The 16,932-nt window shown below is 25.9% G+C and overlaps 1 protein-coding gene and 2 non-coding genes across 3 annotated transcripts; 2 read left to right on the top strand and 1 right to left on the bottom strand.

The window, feature by feature from the left end:
- Positions 1-8,701: 8,701 nt before the first annotated feature.
- LOC133032263 (uncharacterized) lies at positions 8,702-9,100 on the bottom strand. Its single transcript, XM_061106143.1, has one exon. The coding sequence runs from the start codon at positions 9,098-9,100 to the stop codon at positions 8,702-8,704; it is 399 nt and encodes a 132-aa protein (XP_060962126.1).
- A 4,027-nt stretch (positions 9,101-13,127) lies between these two features.
- LOC115718296 (small nucleolar RNA snoR8a) lies at positions 13,128-13,215 on the top strand. Its single transcript, XR_004011877.2, has one exon. It is a non-coding gene; the product is annotated as a small nucleolar RNA snoR8a (small nucleolar RNA).
- A 457-nt stretch (positions 13,216-13,672) lies between these two features.
- Positions 13,673-13,760, top strand: LOC115718293 (small nucleolar RNA snoR8a). Its single transcript, XR_004011875.1, has one exon. It is a non-coding gene; the product is annotated as a small nucleolar RNA snoR8a (small nucleolar RNA).
- The last annotated feature ends 3,172 nt before the right edge of the window (positions 13,761-16,932 follow it).

Raw genomic sequence — 16,932 nt, forward strand, 5'->3', positions numbered from 1 at the left:
TAATAGTTACAATAAAAATGTAATCATTGAATAGTAACCATATAAACAATTATGTATGAAATATTTTTAATTAAGAAATTTGTGGAACGTGTATATATTCAAGTTAAGATTTTATTAATGATTATCTATATATAAATTTTAGAAGGATTATTGTTGTAAAAGAAAGAATATATCCAAGGTGATTTCAATATAAAAGGGTAGTTCTATGTGATAGAAAGTGGGAGGGAGGAGGGAAGATTGTAATTTTTTTAAGGAAGTAAGATAAACAAATTCTATAGAATATTTATAAGTAAAAAAATGAGTATAAATAAAATTAAAATATATAAAAATAATAATTAAATATATGTAGTATATTAATGAGATTATATATCTCTATTAAAATATTTTTATTATATTAATAAAATTATATACCACCACTATACATAACAATAAAAAATAAATATCATCTAAGAATAATAATATATCATACAATAAAATAGAAATATATTGTACAGCAAAATCTATACCAACTCATAAAAAATTTAAAAGAATCGATATAACTTTAAAATAAAAAAAGTTTTTGACAAAATTAAAATAGATATACCATAATTTTTAAGTAATATGCTTCTAATTCTAAAAAAAAATTGTTGATTTTATTTTTTTTATGTAGCAAAAGACAATATAAATTATAAATAGTGTAAAATGGTTATTTCTCTATAAGTTTTGAAATAAGAACATTTACTTACATAGTACTATGATTTAAGATCATTTACTATAATTTCTCTTAAAATATTAACTTAAACCTTCCAACACACTATGACATTCTTTCATTTACAAGTTTGTTGTTTAGTTGTTTGTTTTTTTTTTTTAAAAAAAAGAAAAAATCTATAAGTCTACATAGTTTTGAACAAAAGGACGCTTTAACAAATTTGTGATGTTTAACGACGATGTCATAAAAACATCATTTTTAAGCGAAAATATCTTATTGTAATACTTAACGATAGTTCTATGAAATGTTGACATAGAAATGATAACGATAGTTTGCAATAGTCTAAGATAAAATTTGATGAAAATTGTGGCGACATAATTTTTCACTTGAATGTCAGTTTTATGGCTTTTTTTTGTTTAAATTTTGATTTTTTATAATGATCTAAAACTTTAGAATGTGTAAAACCTTAATTTGGAGTAAGCATAATAACAAATTTCAATTATTGCCTCAAACAAGATAATTTTTTGTTCTACACACTCTAATTTAAGCATCTAATACATTCTAAACGCGTAAATTTAGAAAAAAAAAAATTAACAAACATAGAAGTTCAAGAGAAAAGTTTTTTTTTAAACAAACGTCCAACTTATATATATAAAAAAAACAAACACAAAGTTAAACCATATGGTCATTACAAATAATATCGCCTGGAATTGAAGAAAACCTCAATAAATCTAGTAATGTTCTTTGTCAACACCCATTTAGCAATATTATGAGCAACAAAATTAAATTTACGAGGACTCTTACAAAAGTTACGAGCCAAAAGTAAATTAAAGTATCTCTTACAATTTGTGACATAGTTACTGATTTCCCATCTAAAAATCACCTCATTGATAGCATTGATCACAACTTCACAATCACTTTCAATAATAACAAAAGAGTAAGCCTTTTGAAGCGACAATCCTCAAAGCCAACTCACAAGTTGTTGCCTCCCCGATGAGAGGCTCTTTGAACTCTATGATCTCGGTGACAACCCACCCAATCTGTGTACAATTGTTCCTAGCAATAGCAGCTATCATCATCTTGCCTCAGCCTACCGCAACATCACAATTAATCTTAACCCAATATAAAGGTGGGGCTGTCCAACCATCAACATAAGCAGAAGTTGATTGATGCTAGCCATTGTTAGGAAACAAATTATCAAATTTCATTGCAAAATATTGTTAACCATTATTTTTGCGTCAAAAACTAAATTTTCATGACATTATGGCTAGGCATCGCATAATCATCGACAAAGCATTATAAAAGCATCATTTTGCTCAAAAACTGTACAAATGTTTCTGAATTTTTTATATGAAAAAGCACCACTAAATCAATAAATTATTATACATAAATATATTAGAAATATTTAAATTAAGAATAATTAGTAATTTTGTTCCCTTAAATTTTCGACACTACATGATTTTACACTCTAAAGTATACGGTTTGTTAAAAATTTTCCCTAAAATATAACAGTTATATATTTATGCCCATTCTATTAGGTTCCGTTTTTTCAACCGTTAAAAATTAGTATTTTTACCCCTTGAACTTTGACTAATACAAAATTTTGTCCCATTCTTTTAAAAAAAAATTAATTTAAAAATTATAATATTATATTAATTTTGAAAAATTATTAAAATTATTAAAAAAAATTGATAAAAATATTAAATTAATTAAAAAATATATTAATTTTACTTAAAAAAAACTTAAATTATTTCTAAAAAAATAATTTTAAACTTTATTTTATTTCTAAACACGTATCTCAAAAAATTAAACTAAAATTATTGAGAATCCAATAAATAATTTAAACAAACTAAGATTTTTTGAAGGAAAAATCAAGCTTATTTATATTTACAAATGCATATATTAACAAATAAAGAAAAATAATTAAAAATTCAATGAAAATATAAAATTACTTTGAAAAAAAGTTAAAAATTAAACTATTTTTTTTTTTTTTATGTTTACTTAAACAAATGTACATTTTTTTGAGAAAAATAAATAGACTCAAGTTTGTTTCCGTAATTTTTTTTTACAAAAATTGAGTTTTAATATATATTTTTAATATCTAAATGATTTTTTGAATCGCTTTATTACTTTTAAAATTTTAATTTCTTTTTTAATTTTCTTAATCATTCAAAATAATTTTTTTTTTCAAGATCTAAATTAATTTGTTAAGATTTATTTAAAAAATATTGAATCTTTTTTATTTTTATTTTGGACCGGGTACGATTTGATAGTTGTCAAAGTTTAGGGAAAAAAGTTGCTAATTTTCAAAGATACGCCAGTATTTAAACAGAATAATGAGACAGAACCTAACAAAAGGACTAAATTTCTGTAAATGTAAAAGTTCAGGGAGAATTCTTAACAAGCCGTATATTTTAATGGGCAAAATCAGTATTGTCAAAAGTTTAGGGGGCAAAATTACTACTTATTCTTAAATTAATATTTTAAATATGGGACAGGATTGGTAGACACGTTCTTTTAACGTAGCTTTTTACATTATTTTTTGACCATCAGATCAAACTAAATCTAAGCACTATAATTAAAACATAAAAGTCGGCCTAGTTTGCACGACTTCCTCCCTCATTGATATTTGGCTAATTAGTAATTTTTTCTCCCAAACTTTGACATGTACTAAATCATGCCCCCTGAATTTTTTTGGCCGTTAAAAATTCCCCCTGAACTATTGAGAATGTTAAATTTAAGGACTTTTGTCTAATTTTAGTAAAAAAATTCTAACATAGATGAAAATTCAAGGGGCATGATTTAGTACATATCAAAGTTTGAGGGGCATGATTTAGTACATATCAAAGTTTGAGAGGCATGATTTGATAGATATCAAAGCCTGGAGAGCATGATTTAGTACATAAACAATCACTGAAACAGTAAAATTGAATGAAATTAGACAAAAGTCCTTAAATTTAACAATCTCAATAGTTCGAGGGGAATTTCTAACGGCCAAAAAAGTTCAGGGGGCACGATTTAGTACATGTCAAAGTTCGGGGGGAAAATTACTAATTAGCCTTGATATTTTGTAGCCATCACTGGTTACTACTATTTATCATCGCTGATGTTTATGATTATCTTTCATTAACGCCGACTACCACCATCTTTCATCACAACCAGCTACCACCATTGTCACTATTGTGGCTATTTTCATGTTTTATATTTGAAATATAATTATTAAAACTTACAAAAAAAATTATACAGTATAAAGATATAACAAAGAGATTCTAATAATATCTAAGGGGTTGATTGGTTCAGGATTTAAAAATTGTATTTTTAAAAATTGTGATTCTGAAATGAAAATCTGAAAACTATGACTGAAAATATATTTCTAAAAATGTGATTGGTTCAATATTTGTAAACTTTTTTTAAATTTTAAAATAGTGAATCTGTGATTGGTACAAAATTTAAAAATATAACAGTATCAAAATATATGAGTAGTTTAACTGAATTTGAAAACAGATTTAATTTTAAATAGGGAAATTATAGTAAATGGCCCCAAATCATAGGACTATGTTAGTTTATGTCCTCATTTTAAAAAAAAAAATATAGCAAATGACCCTAAATCATAATACTATGTTAGTAAATGTCCTCATTTCAAAATCATTAACTTTTTTTTTTTTTTTTTTTTAGAATTAGAAGCAAATTATTTAAACATTATGGTATATCTATATTAGTTTTGTTAAAATCTTTTTTATTTAAAAGTTATGTCAGTTTTTTAAATTTTTTATGAGTTGTTTTGAGTTGTTGGTATATAGATTTTGTTGTACGGTATATTTCTATTTTAATGTATAGTATATTATTATTTTTAGATGATATTTATTTTTTATTATGATATGTATAATAGTAGTATATAATTTTATTAGCATAATAAAAATATTTTAATGTATGTATATAATTTTATTGTCATGCTACATATATTTAATTATTATTTTTATATTTTTTGATTTTATGATTATTTATTTTAAATAATATTTAATTAGTTTTTATTTTATTATATATAATGGTCATGGTATATATATATTTTAATTATGGTATATAATTTGAGTAGTATAGTATACATACATACATATATATATATTAGTAATTTATATTTTTATTATTATTATTATTATTTGTATATATGTTTTGGTGAATAGTATATGTATTTTTTTTATACGGTATATAATTTTTTTAAATAATATTTAAGTCTATTTTCTATTGTACTTTTGTTGACATGATATATAATTTTATTAGCATCCTATATATTTTTATTTTTATTTGTTGTTATTATTATATATATTTCTATTGTAAGGTATATATTTTATGTTATATGGTATATAAGTTTTATTGTATAGTATATCATTTTATTTTAGTTTTTATTTTAGTATACATAAAGGTGATATATAATTTTGTTTATATGATATATATAATTGTTTTTTAATAATATTATATTATTTTATTTTATTTTTTATTGTAGGTATATATGTTTTCTTGTATGGTATATAGTTTTTATTGTTTGTCATATATCATTTATTTAATATGATACTTAGTTTCTATTTTATTATATATAATTTTTTTGGTATGTATTCATATTTTAATATTGGTATATATAATTTTGTTAGCATGATATATATATTTTGAGTATTAATTTAGTATTGTTATAATTTCTTTGTAGTATATAATTTTATTACTAAGGTATATTAATTTTCAGTACTACGATAAATCTAATACTGCTGTATATATTTGCATGATCTAATATATTTTATTTATTTTTGTTACAATATAATAATATGCAACACTAAAAAAATTACATAATTTAATTTTATTATCATATATATTTTTTTAAAAAAATATGTGATAAATACATTTTTATAATTTTTATTAGCTAATTTATTCGATTTGGCCATTTTCTTAATTTTTCTAAAAAGTCGACATTTACTAACTTAGTTTCCAAATTTAGGGCCATTTTGTATCTCAACCCTAATTTATAAGGGGAAATTATAGTAAATGGCCCCAAATCATAGGAGTATGTTAGTTTATGTCATCTTTTCAAAAAAATATAACAAATGACCCTAAATCATAAGACTATGTTAGTAAATGTCCTTATTTCAATTTTTTTTTTTTATATTTTTTTAGAATTAGAAGCAAATTATTTAAACATTATGGTATATCTATATTAGTTTTGTTAAAATCTTTTTTTATTTTAAAGTTATGTCAATTTTTTTAATTTTTTATGGCTATGTTTTTCTATTTTTTAGGCATTTTTGAAATCTAATGTTCCTGATTATGATGATGACTCTGGTGGACTGCAATTGTCGATTGTACGGGAAGATAAGGTGGTTTGTTTATTCGTTGTTATTAGTGATGTCATTATTATAACTGGTTATTTTTAGCTTTTTATGTTTTTCTTATTCATGTTTTTTTTTTTCAGGTTCATTTTGGTTTTGTTGAAGGGAATGATGAGGGCTTTGTGTTTACTTATGATCGTGTTGATGTCGACCAATTCATTTTGGATTTGGTTGACAACCTCACTCAGGCATATGCGTCCCCTGATGGGATAAAAAATGATCGATGGGAGTTAGTTTCCAATTCCTGAATCTGCATCCCCTCCTGTTGATGATGTTGAAGTATTGGATGTAGTACCCTTACAATCTAGGGTTGCTGTCAAGAGGCAAGCAAAACCTGGAGTGCATTGTAGATCTCCGTTTGTGAATGAGTTTGGTTCTTCTGAACCAAAAGATCAAAAGAAGGACAAGGAGCCATCTGGTGAAGAAGAGGTCGATCATAAGGAGATGTTTCTGTTTGTACGAGAGATTGGGATGAACACAAAGTCTGAAGATTGCCAGGAATTTATTAGGTGGATTGAAGGTGCTCGTTTATTGCAGAAGAAGTATGAATAATATTTTCTATTATTGTTCTTTTTTTTTGTTTCTTTTTTTTAGTTACTGAATTCTCTTTTTTTAACTGGTTCTTTTTACTTTTGGATTGTTTTGTTGTAATAACAGGAAAAATGAAAAATCATCTGGTGCTATCGAGCCTCCTTTAGATTTCAGCATCGCGTAAATTGAAGACAAATCTTGGTTTGTCATTTTACAAACTTGTGGGCAAAAGTTATTTGATTTGGTACGAAACTAGTTATTTTTCATTCTGTCATTTTTTCTGTTGTTTAGTTTTTTGCTTGTCAATTTTTAACTAGTTATTGTTTTTATTTATTGTGTGCAGTATTTGAATGTGGCATTCTATTATCTTAGGCAGAGCATTTTATTCGATGCCAATGTGAATAAGAGAGTGACGACCACATGCACCTATTTCGATGCAACACTGAAGGGAGTTTATGATGATTTTATTAAAGCTAAGCGTGATCCCAGTGTTATAAGGTATGACAACATGGTTACCGACTGTATTTTGGGCCAATATACCTTTTGTTTTCAACATTGAGTTGGTGTGGATGATGTTGTCGGTCCCTATCACGTTACTCTGCAACAACATTGGATTTTCCTACACTTCAACATTTTGAGGAGGAAAATCTTTGTCTACAATTCAATGAAGAATACAAAGACAAATCAAAAGAAGATTTTACCAGATCTTCTTGCGTATTGCGAGTTATTGCCTTATTTCCTAGATTTCTTAAATTTTTATGATGGTAGGAACGATATTAGCTTGGACTCAGGCCCTTATGCTGTTTCGAAGGACACCCCAATTGCTTATGAGTTTGTGGACAAGCTTCCCACTCAAAGCTCAAGGTAAATAATTGGTTATTTTTTATCACGTGACTTCTTCAATTTTTAGTGATTGTTTTTTTTTTCTACTTAAATAACTGGTTACATATTTTAATTATTTTTGTTTTATTTTTAGTGATTGTGGCGTGTTTATGATTAAGTATGCTGATTTATTTATTCGGGGAAAGATTCATGAGATTTCTCCAAACATGAATGACATGATAGCAAATTATAGGGATGGCATGACAGTAACATTGTATAACTATGGCCAGAAAAAGATTAATGAATGATATTCTACCGAAGATATCTCAAAGGGAAAGAAGTCGAATAGGAAGAACTAAGAGTCTTGTTAACTAAGTGACTTGTTATTAGCATAGGTATAATTTTTGTAGTTTTATTTTGTGTTTTTTTTGGAACAATACATTATGTTATGTTTATATTTTGGTTTTATTTTTTTATAACAATGTTTGGAACCAATTTCATATGTTTATATATATACAATATTTTGTATTTTTCTTTGGTAGTACATATTTTTATGATTTTACAATTTCCATGTAAAGTGTTTTTTACATTATATTTTTTTTTATATATTGTTTTCTTTAATTATAACCGGTTTTTTTATGTTTCCTTGACTGGCGAAGGATCTTTGAATATTTGACCGAGTGTCGTTTTATATTTACTAAGTGACTTCTTTGAATCTTTTATTAATGGTTCATTGTATTGGTTTAGAATTTTGCCAAAGTTTCACTTTTTATTTTTATTTTATATAACTGATTTCATTTTAGTTAATTTTTTTTATAACCGGTTTCATTTCATTAATATTTTTCTTTTCTAATGTTGTTTTTTATTCTGAACCGGTTAATATTTTAGTAGTCTTTTATGTATATTGTTTAAGTTTATTAACTTGTTTTTCTTTGTATCTATTATATAGAACTGGTTTCATTATTATTGATTATTTTTGTTGGTACATCTTTAATATATCTGGTTTCATTTTTATTGAATAATTTTATTGGTGCATGTTTAATATAACCAGTTTCATTATTTTTTTTAATTTTTTTTTCTAAGGCAAATGTTTGTTTTGAAATTTTTTATTTATTTAAAATTAATACTGGTTAAAGATATAATTCATATTGAAAAATATTAAAATTATTATTTGAAATACAAAATCTAATATAATATTTTTTTTATTGAAATTGTATCTTTTTCTTAAATAATGCTCTTATTGTTGTTGTTTCTTTGCTTTCTTGCTCCTTGGCTGTTTTACTTGTTTTTATTTTGGTGGTAGAGCTAGATTAGTGCATGTCTTTCTGTTGTGGCCTGTCTTTTTATAATGTCCACACTTTATTTGTTCCTTTGACTCTCCTTTTGATCTCATTCTTCTTCTCCTAGGTCTCCCTGCTTGCTTTTTTGTGTCTGGTGGTAGAACTAACATTTCCAAGCACTTAGGCAGTGTCCATTCACTTTCATTTGATAATGGGTTTGCTGTTGTGTCATATGTTGCTTTCATTTTGTCTATTTTGTAGTAGTCTGCAACATAGTCATAAACTCGCAGTCCTCTTTTCGAGAATACAACTATTGCATGAGCACATGGGATTTCATCTTGCTGGAACCGGTTACATTCACATGTTTTGTCCAGTAAATTGACAATGAATTTTCTTTTCTCTAGCATATTCACTTGGTGGAGTATTGTTGTAACTGGTATAACTTGTTATTTTAAACTGAAAAAATTAGTTTGTAATCGGTTATTTTATACTGTTATTGAATCTCTCTAATATATATTTTCTATATATATATATTTATGTTTAGTGTGTTACCTCATATTTTCTTACTTGAATAAAATTTTCTCTCAGTATTTTTTCTGTCACTGTTGAAACTTTTGTGAATGTTCCATGTGCTTCATTGCTGTTTGTCCAAACTTATTTTTGTACCAAACTTCGAAGACTCTCTATCATTATAGTGATGGGCAGTCTTCTTGTAGCAAGCATTGCTGAATTTATTGACTCAACTATGTTGGATGTCATCATTGTGTACCTTCTGGTCAGGCAGTGGCATCTACTTCAATATTTGTATCATATTCTTTCCAGATAAGGTCTGATTCTTTTGTCTATTTTGTCAAGTTCTGACATGTAAACTTCAAATGATTTCATGTTGTATGTTTTTATGGCTTTAACAAAGTTTATTGTAAGATCTTCCCCGTGTACTCTAAAATTGACCTTAATGTTGTTAAGCAAGTGGAATATGCATGCTCCATGGAATATGTTTGGGTAGACTTTTGTTACTGTTTTTTCTATGCTTTTGTGCCTGTTTGAGATGATTGTCATGCATGCAAGTCAATATTTGTCAAATATCAGTTTATGTCTGTTTTAACCGGTTTCTTTGTTTTTATTTTGAAACCGATTATTTATGTTAAGTCTAACAATAATAGGAAAACTCTTACACTAAAGATGATGTATTACCTGTAAATTTTTGTTTGAACCAGTTTCTTACCTTCTCTTTCTCTGAATGTTTCTCTTAGATTGTTGAAAAACTACTCCCATGATGAATCATTCTCCGAGTCTCCTATTCCAAATGCCAATATGAATATGTAGTTATTAGCATCCATTATTGAGACTGTAAATAATGTCCCTACATATGTTGTTTTCAAGAATATGCCATCCACCACAATCACTGGTCAACAATGTATCAATCCTCTGATTGAATTTGACAATGCTAAGAACATGTACTTGAATCGGTTCTTCTTGTCCGTAATCAATTCAGTAACTGTCCCTGGATTTGTTATTTTTAGCATATGAAGGTATATTGGTAGTTGCTGGTATGAGTCTTCTGACTTTCCTCTTGACGATTCTAGAGCATTTTCTCTTGTTCTCCAAGCCTTTTGATAACCCATCGAAACCCCAAACTTATGTAGCAAGTCCTTCATTATGTCATTCGGTGCATGCTTCTTGTTTATTGAGTCCTATTTCTTCTTTACTATTTGAGCAATAGTATTGTAACTTGCTTGCCTATGATCTTCCATTATGACATCCAATGAGCAGATGTGGTTGTTGACATATTTTCTAATCTTGAACGTTTGTGTTTGTTTCAATTTTGAAGCGCGCAGAAACCAGTTACAATTTTCATCAACACATGTAACCATGCATTCCCTTGGTTCAGATCTCTTCGTTCTAATTTGAAAGTTCTTTATCATTGCATAGAATCCGATTGCTGCTTTCAGTATGTTCTTGTCACTGTATATTTGTCATTCTTCGATCTCAAGCACCATGTAATTTGTGATGATCTCCATTTCTTCATCCCTTCTCTTTTTTATTGCTTCATTTGGTTGCTCTATTATAAAATCTGCAACTTCTTCAGCCATTGCAAACATGTTTGGAGAGATTGTTATCTAACTATTATCATGATTTAAATCTTGTCCTTCATTATCAAATTACTGGTTGAATGGTTCATTATGTATTTGTAGAACCAGTTCCTCCACTGTCTTGCTTTGCTCTTGTATTGGTTGTTCAAAAGATTGATTTTCCACTGTTTGTATAGCTATCTCTTTTGTAGTTGTGATGCATAGTGGAGAATCAGTTACTCTAGCCTGTGTTTTCTTAGCTCAATGTAGAACTTGAGGGAATTGTCAATCAGTAGCTTCATTAGTGTAGTTCCCGGTGATATCTAGTACGATATGTCTATGCTGCTTCTATTGCAATTTATTTTTGTTTTTATCAGCTCCATCAAGTATACTAGTGAAGAATTGGTTTGAATTAGAATTCCAATCATTGTGTAGTCATCATAATTTGTATTTTCTCTCCATTGACCCCATATTTCATCACACATATGATTTGTTCCATACCTAGAATTTTAAAGGAAAAGTAATATTAGAATCTTATTTTAATTTTTTACTTGGAACCGGTTTTATTTAAATTATATATTATTGTTTTATTTTTAGTTTTTAACTGATTTTTTTCTTTTATGTTTTTTTTTGTCATTTATGTCTTTGATTACTTTCTTGCATTTTTAAAGGAAAATTATTATTAGAATCTAAATATAATTTTTTATTTGGAACTGGTTTCTTTAAAATTTTATGCATGTTTGTTTTATTTAAGTTTTTAACTAGTTTTTTGACCGGTTTTTTTTTTGTTATATTTTGTCAGTTATGACCTTCATAACTTTTTGTATTTTTAAAGGTAAAGTAATATTAGAATCTTATTATAATTTTTATCTGGAACTGGTTTTGTTTAAATTTTATGTATCAATGTTTTATGTAAGTTTTTAACTGATTTTTTTTTTCTTGATATATATATTTTTTATCTGTTACAACTTTAATTAATTTTTACATTTTTAAAGGAAATGTATTATTAGAATCTGATTATAATTTTATATTTGGAACCGGTTTCGTTTAAATTTTGTGTTTGATTTTTTTATTTAAGTTTTTAACTGGTTATTTTTTCTATTATATTTTTTTTGCCTGTTATGACTTTGATTATTTTTTTTCTTGTTGTTTATTTTATTTATTATTCTTTATATCCTATTTCATTAATATTATTTTTAACCGGTTTTTCAATATTGTTAAATATAAAATCATATTTGTTTTATATATAAGGTTGTTCTTAGTTTTTTTCTCTTGAATTAACTGGTTCTTTTTGTTTTTTTATATTGACATTTTTTATTATTTTATGTATGTATTCTAAATTGCAGAGTTTTATTTATTTTTTAGATGATATATATATTCTTATATAATTATTAGAATATATAATTTTGATTATTGAGTTTATATACCTGTTTTGTTTATACTGAAAATTGTTGTCGAAAATTTGTTACTGTGTATAATTCAGTTTGATTTTTCATTTTCTAGTATGTGATCTATGAGCATTGATTTTCAGGTTCACACAGCTGAGGAAGAGGATCAAAACCAATTGAAGAACTTAACGGAGCTAGAGAAGACAATAGGAGATGACGATTGTTGCTGCAACTTTGTTGTCAATCGATCAATATTCTGGTTTGTGAGATTAATTTGCTGTGTGAAATACTTGCGTTTGAGATCGAATTGCAGACTTTAATGGTCGGAGAAGATCGCGCGATTTCGAGAGTGAAAATCGGAGAGAAAATACGAGAGAGAGGATTGGGAATTCTGGTGCATTATTTTAGAAAATATGAGTTTTTTTTTAAGTTAAGCCTATTGATATACTTTTTGGTTTTTTATATTTTTGCCATTAATTATTTTTTTTAACCATATTTTTTTGAATTATTTTTTTCTGCCATAAAAAAAGTAAATAACACTAAAAATTCCAAAATTTATGAAAATCCCTCAAAATTTTATTATCAAAGTACAAATGTAAACCTTGAAAAAGAATGGTCTACTATTTCCAACCCAGACATGTGGTCTAAACCAGGCCCAAATAATAATGGACCAAATAATGTACCTGATAGTCAAAAACTAAGCCCAGATAATATTGGGCCCAGTCCAAACCTCGTCAATGTATATCTAGGGACTAGGGTTGGGTTATCCTCTTCACTTCACATCCCTGAATCCCTATATAACGCCTTTGATTGTCCAAAGCATCATCATCGATACGGCGCGCAGCAAAGGGGAGTTTTTCGATTACTTTTCTCCTTTGTCTTTCGTCTGCTCACTTCATTGTTTTTGATTGTTGATAATCATTATTTGTTCTCCTTGAATTTCTGTTGAGGTTTTGGATAATGGATTCATGGTTTTGGTTGCTGTGATTATAAAAATTCCTCGTACTGAATGCTATAGCCATGGCATGACAGACACTTTTACACCCATAGAATATGAGCACCAACAACTCGTTTTTTTATCAATTATTGCAATATTTTTAGTACGTGCTATGCCTAATTTACAGGTTGATTTTAGATATATTGGGTAACCATGAATATTATTCATTTGACAATCATGGAGCATTTAGCAATAGTGCTTTGTGCTCGAACAGCTCTTCATATTTTTGATAAAGGTGGTTTTTTTAAACCCCTTATCTTTTATGGCATAAGATCTTCGCACATCTCCATATTATTAGATTCACATATAAATTTATTATTAAATCGATACGTGCACATAGTTCTTCCTGGAGCCAAATTAGAAAATGGTTTCTAGGATTTTATTTGTGCCTATAATGATGTTATTTCGTTCTGCTTGAGTCTTCTCCTTCAATCTGTGGAGATGTCTCCAATGTAAACGAATTACATTTTACTTTCTTAATTTAAAGTATTTGTTACTTAATTTGTTAAGTAAGACCGGCGGGCTGCTGCTATGATTATAAAAATTCCTCGTTCTGAATGCGATTGCCATTGCATGACAGACACTTTTACACCCATAGAATATGAGCACTGCAACGCCCAATACTATAATAGCATTTTCATTCTTGATGAGATAGATGTATTTTTATTATTTTTTAATTGAGGAATGCTAAAAAAGAATACTATATCATAACATCTTTTTCATTTTTTTTAGTTTTTCTCTGCCCCTGAACTTTTTTTGCCAAAATTTTAGTAAAAAATTCTAACATGGACGAAGATATTAAAGTTGGGGAGCATGTTTAGTATATAAATAATCACTGAAATAGTAAAATTGAATGAAATTAGTCTGTTTTATCATTTTAGAAAATACAGTCTATTTTATCATTTAACAAAACAGAATATTTAATCAGTAACTTTTATAAAATAAAAGTCTAAAATAATATTTACCCTTTAATATATATCAAATAATACTATTATATTATTTTAATATTTTTTTAGTGATGCTTATTACTAGATTATTTTAAAACAAAAAATATTAAATATAAGATAGAGAAATGATAAAATAAAATAATATATTTCAAGTGATGTGAAAGTTTTAAGATTTTCTAAATTTAATTTGAAATATAATTTCATTGTGAATATTTACTATACATTTATATTCTGCATATTTTTAATTTGTAGGGAAATCACCTTATACGGTGATTATAATTTTCTTATTTGTTATTTTAAAATATTTTTTATTTTTATGTTAAACATTAATTTTTTATTCCCTTTTAAATTTTTTGTTTTCTTTTCTTTGCCAAAATTGATTTATCATTCTCCATTTCATAGCTAAAATCAAATTGAAGTTCTTATTAGCAAAAAAATCATAATTGTCTGGCTTTCCCATCGTTCGTTGGAGTTTCGTGAAGAGAAATACTAGAAAGCACCAGTAGTGCCAATCACCTTCTTACGTGTTAATATTGTTATTGATCTAATTTAGTATCGGGTTTTATATAGTTTAATATAATATCTTTTAGGAAGTATCGCTAGCCAATCACAAAGTAACATGTTTTAAGGGTGCTAGGCACTACTGGTGCCCAATAACAATACTCTTTTGTGAAATATGAGTAACCCACATTGTGGCAGGCTTTTCCAAAAAGTGGCATTGACTGTTGTGAGCTGATGAAGATTCAAATCAAAGTTAGAGTCATCTATTCTAGAGTTAGACGAGTTATGCTAAGAATTGTAGCTATTTGGGTTTGTTCAGAAATGTTTATTTTTTCTTATTATTTGGATTTTATTTTCTTGCATTAATGGATATATAGGGAAAATAATGTTCATTTTCTCTCATTATATAATTTAAGATTCAAATTGGTCTTGTAAGCTTGGTGTTTGTAATATTAAATTTCAAAATAATTACATACCCTATATATGTATAGGGCAAGACTATGGTAAGACTTAGCATAAGTTCCCTACCGGTAGAGAAGCTTTTTTGACCATTGATTTTAGATCATGTGGTCATTAAAATATAAAGTGTATATTTTTACGATAGGAATGCTTGTATACAATAAAAACTTTATACATATTATAATAATATTTAATTATATTTATTTTAAAAAATAAAATAATATTAATAATTAAAAAATTTATTAATTTTTAATTTAACTTGAATTATTTTTTTTAAAAAATAATTTTACTTACGAATTTTGCTATCATTTTTATACTAATTTTATTTTTTAATTTTTTAATCACAAAAATAAAAGTATAATTTTTATTTTCAAAAATACGTTTTATAATTGATTTTGCTTTTCAATTTTAAAAATAGAAAACAAAAGTATGCTATGTAAAATTTATTTTTCTTTTTATTTTTTGACTTTATTTAAATTGGGTCTGGATTCGAGACCAGATCGGGGGCTGGGTTCGGCGCCAGGGCCAGGTTTGGGTTTTGGTCTGGGTCTGATCGGAGTCTAAAATATTGATTAAAAAAATTGTTTTAAAAAAATATTGAAAATGATATTTTTTTTTGTTTTCAAAATTTTTAAAATTTTGATTCAAAGTTAAAAAATAGAAAATTGAAAACAGTTTTATAAAAATATTTTTATTTTTCCAATTTTAAAAATAAAAACTAATATTATCAAACACCCCCTAAATATTTAACTATTCTTGATACGAGTTATTACCGTCTTAATTAATTTGTTTTTATGCTAAAAATAGTTTTGAATTCAATATTTTTTTTTCTCAGAAAAAGTAATAGATAAGTAAATTTTAGAATAATTAAGACCACCTATAGTAAAAATTTTATTGGTATTAGATATGTATTGTCACGTATATATTTTTTTTGTTGGGAATGTATTGTCACATTTTTTTTTTTTTAAGGATGTATTGTCACATTTTTATTTCTTTTAGTTAGGCATATAATATTATATATTTTTTACTTTCAAATTACAAAAATTCAAGATTGCAATTTACTTATAAATATAAAATATTAATGTAAAACTGATAAAAACAAAATTATATTTATGTCTTATTTACGTTAAACTAATAAATAATTTTAAAGTTTAAGATATATATATTTTGTTATCCAACTTTTTTAATTTTTTTTCTATATATTTTTTTATATTTATTAAGTGATATAATCTAAAATATAATATTTCAATGTGTGTATTATAAACAAAGTAATAGTATTAAAATTAGACACATAATTTTTTTTTTATTTTTATGATATATAGAAATATGGCGATTTTGTGGCAAATATTAAAAATTGTGGAACTAAAAAAGAAATTATATGTGTTTTTTTAATAAAAAAAAGAATAACATTTCTAATTTTAGTAAAATGGACTTGTGATTGATGATGTAGTTATTTTTAAGAGACTATTTAGACTTTTTTTTTTCTTTATTAGAAAGAAACAATTTAACTAATATTATGAAAATTTTTACACTTTATTTTGTGGTGTGGATGGAATGTCATCTCCCCAAAGGTGAATTTGGCATGACAACTATAAAATAGGGCATCACAACTTCATCTCTTTTTTAAACTGAAAAAATGAGAGATTTATATAAAAATGTTAGTGATATAATATTTCTATATTCAATTAAGAAAGTCTCACAAATGAGTAAAAATAGAATAAAAATCATATAAAATGCCACATTTCCTTGATATAATTATATATATATATGGATATAGATTATTTTTTTCTTAGTGTTTAACACACTTTTCTTAATATTAAAATTTTGACAAAATAATAAATAAAAAATTATAACTAATTAAGCAAGATTAGATTA

Source organism: Cannabis sativa, chromosome X, assembly GCF_029168945.1.
Source record: "Cannabis sativa cultivar Pink pepper isolate KNU-18-1 chromosome X, ASM2916894v1, whole genome shotgun sequence".
NCBI classification, from domain to species: Eukaryota; Viridiplantae; Streptophyta; class Magnoliopsida; order Rosales; family Cannabaceae; genus Cannabis; species Cannabis sativa.